At 44.8% G+C, this 11,802-nt stretch overlaps 1 protein-coding gene across 1 annotated transcript in view; it reads left to right on the forward strand.

Annotated features, from left to right (window-relative positions):
- LOC122942405 (glutathione S-transferase P 1-like) overlaps window positions 1-5,359 on the forward strand; it is a 38,387-nt gene extending 33,028 nt beyond the window's left edge. Inside the window, exon 7 of the mRNA XM_044300014.1 lies at window positions 4,935-5,359. Coding sequence (XP_044155949.1) covers window positions 4,935-5,123 — 189 coding nt within the window. The 3' untranslated portion in view covers window positions 5,124-5,359. The remainder of the gene's footprint in view (window positions 1-4,934) is intronic.
- Window positions 5,360-11,802: the final 6,443 nt, after the last annotated feature.

Here is an 11,802-nt window from a genome sequence, read left to right on the forward strand (position 1 = left end):
GTTAATCCTGATCCTAGCAGCTGGGGAGCTATATAATAACTGAACCATCGCCATAAATCTAGGGCCAAAGCCCATTTTTTTCATCACCTCCCAGAGAAAAGTCCACTCCACCCTGTCGAAGGCTTTGGTGGCATCCAACGACAGGATGGAGCGGGCGCCGCACCCCGGGGACTGAATATTCATAAATAGCCTGTGCAGGTTGTGATGGGTACCCCTTTTGGGCATAAAACCATTTTGGTCTGGGTGGATAATAGTGGATATGACCCGTGAAAGCCTCCTAGCCAAAACTTTGGATAATAACTTAGCGTCTGTGTTTAGTAGCGAAATTGGTCTATAAGAGCTCATTTCTATCGGGTCCTTGTCCTTTTTAGGAATTAAAACGATAAGAGCCTCCATCATAGTACATGGTAAGCTCCCTGCCTGTGTTGCCTGGGAGAAGACCTCTAACAGCTGAGGGAAAATCACATCGCTGTACTTGCGGTAGACCTCATATGGAAGACCATCCATACCTGGCGACGAATTCCCCGAGACAGATCCCAAAGCCTCCTGGAGCTCCGAAAGAGACAACTCCTCTTCCAGATATTCTATTTGGGCTTCGTTTAGAGTAGAAAGTGAAATCCTCTCCAGGAACCGCGTCGCCAGGTCGGGTGACAGGCCAGAAGGCGGACTGTATGTCTGAATAAAATATTGTAGAAAAGTGTCCCTGATTCCTTCTGGATCTGTTATAATTTCCCCCGCTATATTACGAATAGCGACAATAGATTGATTTTTCTTGTCTTGTTGTGTGATTATCCTAGCTAGCAGCCTACCAGGACGTCCAGACTCCGAAAAATATTTTAAGCCCTTGAAAAATACTCTATGATTTGCTTTCTCTATTATATATTTTTCCAAGGAGCAACTGGCCCTCTGCATCTCTTCCCTGTTATACTCAGTAGGTTGACTGGAAAATCGCTCAGTTGTGTCTGCAGCAGCCTTGGCCAGTTCCTCCTCTTTTTTTTTAAATGTTCTCTTTACTGCCGCAATCTCGCTTATAAAGACCCCCCTCAGATATGCTTTCAGGGCATCCCATACTATATTGATGTTGGCAGAGGGGCGATTCACCTCCCAAAAGGAGGATATCAGAGATTTAGTGGACTGAAGATTGTCCATAATAGTAAACCAATATGGATTCAACTTAAATCCTAGCCCCCTATTATCCTTGTTCTTCCCAGTGCAAACCTCAACCAGTACGGGTGAATGATCCGAAATTGTTCTTACCCCATATCGTATCTTGCGGATGTTACTCAGATTACTCTCATTAGTAAATGCTAAATCAATTCTAGACATTGCTCTACCGCCCCTGCTAACACAAGAATATACTCGCTTACCTCCGCCAAGATGTTCCCATATATCCACCAGTCCAACCTCCAGGCAGAAGTACATAAGCTCCTCCCCCGTTCTGCATCTGATGTAAATCTATCTTTATTGGGGTCCATTACTGCATTGAAGTCCCCCATCAGAACTAGCCGGCATTCTGATCTCCCTTCAAAAAAAAGTGTTAGCTGGATCAGTGGATACATTGAAAAAGGCGGAGGTATATAAAAGAAAGCAAGGATATAACTATAGCCATGCAGCTTACCATGCAAAAAGATAAATCTTCCCTGGTCATCTATATAGGATTCTATAAGGGTAAAGTCCACAGAATTATGAATCAGAACTGAGACGCCCCTAGAAGAGCTGCTAAAGGTAGAGTGATAAGATTGAGAGTACCATCCCGTTGTCAAGCGGGACACGGTTTCTCTAGTAAGATGAGTTTCTACCATGCAGATAATTGCTGGAAGATATCTTTTAAGTGCATCCATGATAGCTTGTCTTTTGACCCTTTCCCCAAGCCCTCTAATATTCCAAGTTACAATTCTAGTGGACATCCTTCACTGTAGCAAGAAAGAAAAAAAAAAAAAACACCAAAGCAAGAAAAAGAAAAAAATAAAAAAAATAAAGGGAAAAAAAAAAAAAAAAAAAAAAAAACCACACAACCCCAAACCTGCAAGGTGGGTTCCTCCCTCCCCTCTCCATTGATCCGCCCGATCTAATCAGCGAACCTCTAAACCTCCGGCCGTTCTCCCTTACCCCAACCCCCCCGCCCCCTCCATAATGATATTGCGCAATTTCATATGCCCATTTGCTCCATCCAGTCTAGCGCTTGTTGTGGTTTTTCAAAAAATTGAACAATTCCCTTATGGATCACTCTTAGTTTCGCTGGATACTGTAAAGAATATTTAATGTCCTTGGACGCCAAGCGTTTTTTAATCTCTATAAAATTTCTTCTTTTTTCCTGGGTCTGCCGAGCAAAGTCTGGAAAAAAGAGCAATTTAGTGCCCTGATATTCAGTAGGTGTGCACTCTCTTGCTCTTTTCAGTATCATATCTCTATCAGCAGACAATAATAATTTCATTATAATTGCTCGCGGCGGCCTCCCTGGAGTAGGTTTCCCCCCTGGTATTCGATGGGCTCTTTCTATTTGAAACATCGAGGAAAAGTAATCACTACCAAGATTGTTCAAAACCACATCTTTGAGTTGTTCCTCTAACTGTCGACCTTCAGCTCCTTCTGGAAAGCCAATTATGCGGACATTATTTCGCCTTGCCCTGTTTTCCAGATCCTCCAGCTTATTTTGTAATGATTGATTTTCTGAAGCCAGGAGCACGGTTTTGGATCTTAGCATTTCCACATCGGTTTGCAAGGAATCAACTATTTTTTCAACATTATAGACTCGCTCCCGGATATTTACAAGATCTTCTCTAATTAAGGCAATATCACTCTGCACTGAGCCCAGCTGGGTAGCCATCCCTTGCACTAAGGTGCCGTTATTTTCCACGGCGCACAAGATTTTATTCAGAACTGAAGGATCGTATTCAGTTCGCATTTGTGCAGAGAGACTTTCCTCTCCTGTCTCATGTCCTGCCTCCACTGATCCGTTATCGGATAGTTCATCAGTTTGGGGAATTCTCGCAGGTTTCTTTAAGTTCGCAGTCGATTTTATTTTAGCTGTGTTCTTTTCATTTGGGAGGGGTGATTTCAGGAACTTATCTATTTTATTGTCAGGGGTCTTAGACACCATCTTTGCTGCGGAGGAATCCACTGACCGTCGCTTTGGGGCCATTTTCTTCCCCCCCTCTTTACTCCTCTTATCCTCTTTCTCCCCCTTTTTTCCTCCCTTCCCTTGCTTTATCACCCTTCTATCCCCTCTTCTCCAAACACCACTAGAGGGAGCAAGACCAAAAAAAAATAAAAAATATAGCGGGGGAGTTTAGCAAGAAAAACAAGAATAGCGTCACAAACAGCAAATTGCAATGTTCTCACGTGTCCAGCATGCGCCTCAAGCCTAGCAGAAAGTCCAGGACCGGCCAAAAACGAAGGTGCACGAAATCCTTGCGGTCGCCCGGGTGGTTAAGTAAGCCAGGTGATGAGCCAGGGAATCTTCTCCAAAAAATAACCATCCAGATGCCGCCTTCAGCCGCGGATGAGAACCCAGGTCACAGAAGAAAAAAAGAAACAACATAGATGCCTGCAGTCCCAAGAATCACCAGCAGAGGGCAGGCTGCCACAAGCCAAGGAGCAGCCAAGGAACAGCTGATCGCAGACGAGTGCCGTGCACCAGGGTAAGGAGCCGGAGGCAAGCTGAGGAGGAGACCGCAGATTCCTCAAGGGAAACCAGGAAAACAGACCCCCCAGGAAGCGACACCGACCAACAACCAATGGAACAGCCGGCCCCCAGCCAGCAGAGAGGGAGGTAAGCCGACACCAACGAAAGTAGGCCAGGGAGCCGCCGCATTCAAGGCATCAGCTGTTTCGGCAGGAGCGGGAGCAGGAGCCTGGAGGGAGGAGGCTGGCGAGGAGGGAGGGAGGAGGCTGGCGAGGAGGGAGAGCGAGACGCGTCTCTCACATCACGTCATCACGCCCCACCCTGTTTGCAGGATCTTAGGGCCATTTTTCATGTATAAACAAAGAGGATCCTATTTAAAATGGGGTAAACTGTGGGAAGACTGGGATATGGTTAATTAATTTGGATTTCATTTTTTTTTTTTTTTTTTTTTTTATATATATAATTTTTTTATTTTTTTTTTTATTTTTTTTTTATGTGTGTATATGTATGTGTATGTGCATGTGTATATATGTATATGCACGTATGTATGTGTGTGTATATGTGTATGCATGCATATGTACCTTTTTTTTTTTTTTTTTTTTTTCCTCCTGCAAGGTTGGGAGGGGGGGGGGGGGGGGAATAGATGGGGTGGGCCGGGGATGATCTTAGACTTTATAATATTATAAATGTTATGTGGATATGTTTTTTTGCACTATAAATAAAATATATATATAAAAAAAAAAAAAAAAGGGCTGTTAGAGAGCCTGCAAGCCTCCACATAGGAATACTCGCGTTCATAAAGATCTAAAGGCTGTGCACGCCTTCACAACCACCTTTGTTGCTCCAGTACTTGAGCAGCAAGTAAGGGACACATGGAAAACTGACAGCAGGATGATTGTTTGTAGTCTGTTACCATGGAAACACACTGACATGTACCTTGGATTATAAACAACTTTGTAGAAATCCATAGTACAAGTGAGGAGGAGAAATTTTGCCATATGTTAGCGATAGAGAAATGCCTCCTCCACTTATCAGGGCCATTTCCTTCTCCCAATTGTTTAATAGTCGAGTTGACAGTAAATCTGCTCAGTACTTGTATTATGTTCCATGCTGGTTCCCCTTTTAATAGACCTTTCTGCAAGCTGACAGGGAATTTAGGGTGACTTGAACAATTAAGAAATGCAGGGATGTGGGGGGGCCTGTACCCTTCTGAAATGAACGGAGAAACTGGTTGGGCCGGAGTACCCCGTAAGTCGTTGACTCCTAAAGTTGTGATGTATAACTGCATTATTTCCCTATTGCTTTGTAGATTTCCTTTGCCGATTACAACCTGGTGGATCTTCTGCACAACCATCTTGTTCTGGCACCAGACTGCCTTTCAGGCTTCCCACTCCTCTGTGCCTATGTCAAACGCATTAGTAGCCGTCCCAAGCTTGAAGCATATCTCTCCAGTGATGCCCACAAGAAGAGACCAATCAATGGCAATGGCAAGCAGTGAGCATTGAGGAAAGTGGAAAAGGTTATGAATCCAGACTACAATAAAACCGTAAAGTCAGAATCTAGTAATGTACGTAGATGTGCCTACTGCCAGTCTCTCCCTCATGTTGCCTAAATTTTATTGGCACCTCCTGATAGTTTTACCATCCATGTAACTGTAGGTTGTTACTAGATATAAGCTGTAAATAGTTATTACTGGTTTCTCCTGGATTGTTGGAAAATAAAATATTTTGAAAGTTAGTGGTATGTTTGTGTGGGTTTTTTTTTTCTTTTTTTTTTCTTCCCTGAATGGATCTAGATGGGGTGTCAAACTCATTTTTACCGTGCACCATATCTGCAGTATGGTTGCCTACAATGGGTTGTAAGAATGTGTTAGTATTCAGCTACAGGGTGATCTTGGTTGCGTGATAACGGGCACGCCCAAGTATTGCAGTGTCGCAGTACTCATGTAGAAGTTAATGGGGCCACAACACAACTCACACGTTTGCTACATCTGCAAACCCAGAATTGCAAATCTAACCTTTTCTTTCTTTCCCCGATTCTGGGGTTATGGGATGGGAGTTTGATGTGCTGATTGATATTTTCTTTTGTGTTGAAGCTGGTTTTCACACTAATAGAACTATGGTTCATTCAGAAGATATTATGCACATAAACATATAGGTCATTAAATGTAATCTCAGAAAATGTCATTAAAAAGTTGGTGAATTTTCCCCCACCTGTCACTTTGCACTTTTGCTGTAGGCAACTTCCAACTGCATCACCGGTGGGCACACATGTGGAGAGCTGCACCTACTGTTTTACAACGTATCTCCTTGTATCCCTGTTCATTGCAGCATGTGTACCTGCTCATCTGTGCATGCACAGAAGCTGTACTTGCTTTCTTTCACTGCAGGTAACACAGGTTTTGAGGGAGTTGTGGGAGACTGACATTACCATGGTGTGATGCACAGCCTGCCAACTAATCCGAAGCAGAAGTTGAGTAATTTTCTTTGGACACTCTTAAACCAAAGGTACACAAGTAAATGTGTCTAGTAGATCTTAAAGGGAAACTGTCACCTCTACTATGCTACCCTCACTGAGTGTTTCTAAATGTTCATTGTTTTACCCTAAACATATAAATTGCACGTTAAATTTCATTTGCAGACTAATTCAATTAATTTATGCATTAGTTCAAGTATTATGCATTTTTGTACGTCCCGCCTTTTATGCACATTAACATATGTCATATCTTACTTGTGTGACCAGAGAAGTCATATTTTCAAGCTTTGACTCATCTGAGGTTAATTTGCATATGTATCAAATTTTTATATTTTTTTACACAAAAGCACAGAGCTATGGGGACCGGGTATTGCAGATGTGCTAGTGGCCATCTAGCAACCCATGTCCTCAGCTCTATACCCAAAATCCAGGTGATGGGTTCCCTTTAATGTAGACTCGCCCCTTCTCAGCCCCTTCATTCTTAATCGCGTCTCTGAGCGAAATCACAAGCCATATAACACCTTATATTTATAAACATAAGGTGTAATGGCTGCTGTGCTCCTCTGCTAGTCCTTTTCGTCGGTTGGTTCCAGCAGAGGAGCACAGTTCAGTGAGTACACCAAACAGCACACTTCGCCCCCAGATCACCCCCCATCACCCCAATTAACCCTTTGATCGCCCCTGTCAATCACCTAGTGAAAGGGAAAAAAGTGATCAGTGTAAAAAATTTTTTTTTGTTCACTAGTATTGACATTTAGGTTTAGGATAGTTTAGGCCCCTTTGTTAGGCAGTTAGCGCCCAGCCCACCGCACCGCAGTCACTGATTAGCGTATCGCTAATCAGCATTTGTACTTTTATAGTATCTGTAAGTGATCAGAACTGATCAGTCAGATCTATAATAGTATTAGTGTCACCCACTCCCGCCCCGCTGCAGTGACAAAAAAAAAAAATTTTTTATTATCACTGCACAATCCCTTTACAAGCGCTGCGGCGATAAAAAAAAAATCAGTTTTGATATTTTTTTATAAATCGCAGAAGCCTCCGGTACTTCGCTAGCCTCCCATTTGTAAGACAGGCTTGCTTTTTTTCTTGGGTAGTCTCAGGGAATACCCCCTAAATTTAGTAGTCCAAATGTCAAATAAGGGGTATTCTTCTGAAGAGGCCTACAGGCTTCTGACCCAGTCGGATGAGGAATGCGAACCCTCATCTGACGAATCCAGCGGGTCAGAATACGAACCTGTAGAAAGCAGTGGCAGTCTGACCCAAAGTTCAGACAAGGAGGTTGAGGTCCCTGATACCACCAGGCGTACCCGGCCCCGTGTTGCTAGACCACAGGTTGCGCAGGATCCGCTTCAAGGGCAGCGGAGTGGGGCTGGCGCTGTCGGATTACGTGGTGAGGCATACACCAGCAGCGCAACCCATCCTGGACCTAGTACCAGTACTGCCGTACAACATGGTGAAGTGGCGAGCACCAGAAGGGTATTTTAAGCTGGTACGGTGGCATGTGTATTAGTTCCCCCGTCGCAGCCACTGCACAGACAGGCTCGTAGAGTCCCTGAGGTGCTGGCAAACCCTGATTGGCAGCCCCCAACTTCAGCCGCACAAGTAGTTCCCCCTTTCACCGCCCAGTCTGGAGTTTGGATTGAGACAGCTCAGATTGGTTCGGCACTGGGGTTCTTTGAGCTTTTCTTGACTGTGGAGCTGTTGGACTTAGTTGTGGCAGAAACAAATCAATATGCCACTCAATTTATAGCCGCCAACCCGGGAAGCTTTTATGCCCAGTGTTTCCGGTGGAAATCCTTCCAAGTTTCCGAAATTAAATCTTTTCTGGGCCTTCTCAACATGGGCCTAACAAAAAAGCATGAATTGCAGTCATCTTGGTCCACGAACCCAATTCATCACATGCCCATGTTCTCTGCTGCCATGTCCAGGACACTATTTGAGACCATCCTGCACTTTAGTGACAATGGCACCTCTCGTCCCAGAGGCCACCCAGCTTTTGACCGGATCCACAAAAATTCGGCCCCTCATAGACCACTTTAACACCAAATTTGCAGATTTGTATACCCCTGAGCAAAACATCTGTGTAGACGAGTCCCTTATGCATTTTACCGGGCGCCTTGGCTTCAAACAATACATCCCAAGCAAGCGTGCTCGGTATGGGGTCAAATTGTATAAGCTCTGTGATAGGGCCACAGGCTATACGCACAAATTTCGTGTCTGAGGGTAAAGATCAGACCCTGAAGCCGGTAGGTTGCCCTAACTACCTGGGGAGCAGTGGGAAGACAGTCTGGAACTTGGTGTCACCCTTATTTTGCAAGGGGTACCATCTTTATGTGGATAATTTCTACACAAGTGTGCCCCTCTTCAGGCATTTGTTCCTAGAACAGATTGGCTGCTGTGGCACCGCGCGACCTAGTTGCCGGGGCTTCCCCCAACGGCTCGTTACCACCCGTCTTACAAGGGGGGAGAGGGCTGCCTTGTGTAGCCAAGAACTGCTTGCGGTGAAATGGAGAGACAAGCGTGACGTTTACATGCTCTCCTCCATTCACGCAGACACGACAATCCAAATTGAACGAGCAACCAGTGTCATTGAAAAGCCCCTCTGTGTCCACGACTATTATTCGCTCATGGGAGGGGTGGACTTCAATGACCAGATGTTGGCTCCCTATTTACTTTCCCGCAGAACCAGACGCTGGTATAAGAAGGTGTCTGTATAATTGATTCAGTTGGCTGTATATAATAGTTTTGTTCTCTACAGTAAGACTGGGAGAAGAAGATCCTTCCTCAAATTTCAGGAAGAGATCGGGAAGCTCTTGTATCCAGGAGGTTCCGTGGCCCCAACCACCAGTGTAGTGAGCCGTCTACATGAGCGACATTTCGCCAGTGTTGTTGCCGGTACCTCAAACCGACCGCCACCCTGAAAAAAATGTTGTCTGCAGCAGGAGTGGAATAAGGCGTGACACCCGCTATTTGTCCTGACTGCCCTATGCTTAGGGGAGTGTTTACGGAAGTACCACACACAGGTACACTTAGCATAGGGATTGCATCTCACAGGGCTATTAGGGCCCATTCACACAGAGCTGCTGCAAACCTCTCCTTTCACCTGGGACAAAGTGCAATCTCTGGGCGATTTGCGCTTTGCACATTGTCCCGTGGGGAAGGAGAGGTTTGTCCTATAAAGTTAAAAAAATAAAAATAAATCACCGGTAAGTTCATGTTAATAAATTGTATTGCGTTGCGGCCTGTTTTTTTCTTATTTTTACCTTCTAGGTGGACCAACCGATCGACCAGCTGCAGCACTGATGTGCATTCTGACAGATCATGCTCTCCATAGCCAATTCTTTCAGGGTCTCTGAGAGACTGCAGGACGTGTTGACTTTTCATGAAAATCCTTAGTCATTGGAGGCAGCTATGTCCCTTGCTGTACGTCTAGATAGACGCCTGAGGGAGAGATCTAGGGGTCCTCACCTTCAGGGCGTACTGTCCAATAAGTGTACTGCTTTCTTTGACACTTATGGTGGAGAGACACTGGTAGCTGCGCCTTGTGATAAGCCTATGCAGTTAGGATGCGCTACTCCTGGCAAAAGCTTGGGTCATGTAAAAGGAGTCTGCTTTTATTGTGGCAAGAAGGGACAGTTTGCGAATATTTGTCCGTACTTGCAGCATCAAGGTGTAAACAAAAAGTAAAAAACTTTTATTCCTCAAATTACTATTGGTGGTGTAGATGGGGAGCAAGAAAATGTACTTTTGTCTTTTACTGGTAGTACCCGTTTTCTCCTGTCTGCCGAGGTGGCGGTAGAGTCCAAAACTGTGAAAATCAAAGCATTTATCCACAGTGGGGCAGGAGTTAACTTGATTAATGGACAGTTTGTACGCATTCACAGGTTGACTACTAATGCATTAGAGAAAAGTATTTCTGTCTTTGCAATTGACTCAGCACCTCTCACCCAAAAATGCCAGTCGCAGGTAGTGAATGACATTTATTTTAGAGCGGGTGATTTGCATCAGGAATCTATCTCCTGTTATGTATTGTCAGGTCTGACTGCTCCGTTGGTGTTGGGCTTACCATGGTTAAGCAAACATAACCCTAACATCAACTGGCAAGTGAGACAGATTCTCGATTGGAGTAATTTTTTGCATGGACAACTGTCTTAATAAATCATTCTCTATGGTGACCACTAAAACTGTACCCTCGTTCATTTCAGAATTTTCTGATGTTTTCTATGAGAGTGGTAATCAGGAGTTGCCTCCGCACCAGGAGTATGACTGTCCCGTCAATCTTATTCCCGGAGCTAAATTGCCCAAATCTCGGTTGTATAATCTTTTGGAACCCGAAAGAAAGGCCATGCGAGAGTATATTACAGAGGGTTTGGCAAAGGGACATATTAGACCATCCAAGTCCCCAGTGGCTGCTGGGTTTTTCTTTGTAAAGAAAAAAGATGGTACCCGAGAGCATGCCTGGACTTCTGTGAGCTCAATCGTATTACCGTCTGTGATCCTTACCCCCTTCCTTTGATTTTGGATTTGTTTAGTCAGATTGTCGGTGCCAAGGTGTTCTCTAAGTTGGGTCTGAGGGGGGCATATAATCTGCTAAGGATCAAGGAGGGGGATGAGTGTAAGACCGCATTTAATACCCCTGAGGGTCATTTTGAAAACTGTCATGCCCTTTGGGTTAACCAATGCTCCTGCGGTTTTTCAACACTTGTTTAATGACATCTTTCATCATCTGGTGGGGAGGTCTGTCGTTGTATACCTTGATGACCTACTAATTTATTCGCCTAATATGGAGACTCATCAGAATCATGTGAGACAGGTGTTACAGATCCTAAGAGAGAATACGTTGTATGCCAAGATGGAAAAGTGTGTATTTGCTGTACAGGAAGTGCAATTTCTGGGTTACCTGCTCTCATCCTCAGGTTTTCGTATGGATCCCGAGAAGGTCCGTGCCGTGTTGGACTCGGATCGACCCTAAAATCTGAAAGCGCTTATGCAGTTTTTGGGGTTTACTAACTACTACCGTAAATTTATCTTGAACTATTCATCGGTGGTTAAACCTTCAACAGACATGACTAGGAAGGGTGCGGATATTTCTGTCTGGTCTGATGCGGCATTAAAGGCCTTTTCTGCTGTGAAAGAATGTTTTGCTTCGGCCCCTATTCTGATGCAACCGGACGTGACTCAGCCATTTATTGTTGAGGTTGACGCGTCCAAGGTAGGGGTAGGAGCAATCTTGTCGCAAGGTCCTTCACCTAGTAAATGGCGCCCATGTGCATTTTTCTCTAAAAAAAAACCTCTCTACTGCTGAAAGGAATTATGATGTGGGGAATAGGGAATTGCTGGCCATTAAGTTGGCGTTCGAGGAATGGCGGCATTGGTTGGAAGGAGCAATTCCCCCTATTACGGTAATTACAGATCACAAGAATCTGGCCTACCTGAAGTCGGCTAAGCGACTGAACCCAAGGCAGGCCAGATGGTCATTGTTTTTCACCAGATTTTACTTCATCGTCACTTACCGCCCTGGGGTTAAGAACGTCAAGGCGGACGCTTTGTTGCGTAGCTTTCCTGGGGGGACTCTAATGACCCTAGTCCCATTTTATCTGAAGGGGTAGTCATATCCGCTCTTTATCCTGATCTCGAGGCCAGGGTGTTAGAGGCACAGAAGGATGCTCCGGACTCTTGTCCTCCGGGGAAGTTGTTTG

This window comes from Bufo gargarizans, chromosome 6 (genome assembly GCF_014858855.1).
Source record: "Bufo gargarizans isolate SCDJY-AF-19 chromosome 6, ASM1485885v1, whole genome shotgun sequence".
Taxonomy (NCBI): domain Eukaryota; kingdom Metazoa; phylum Chordata; class Amphibia; order Anura; family Bufonidae; genus Bufo; species Bufo gargarizans.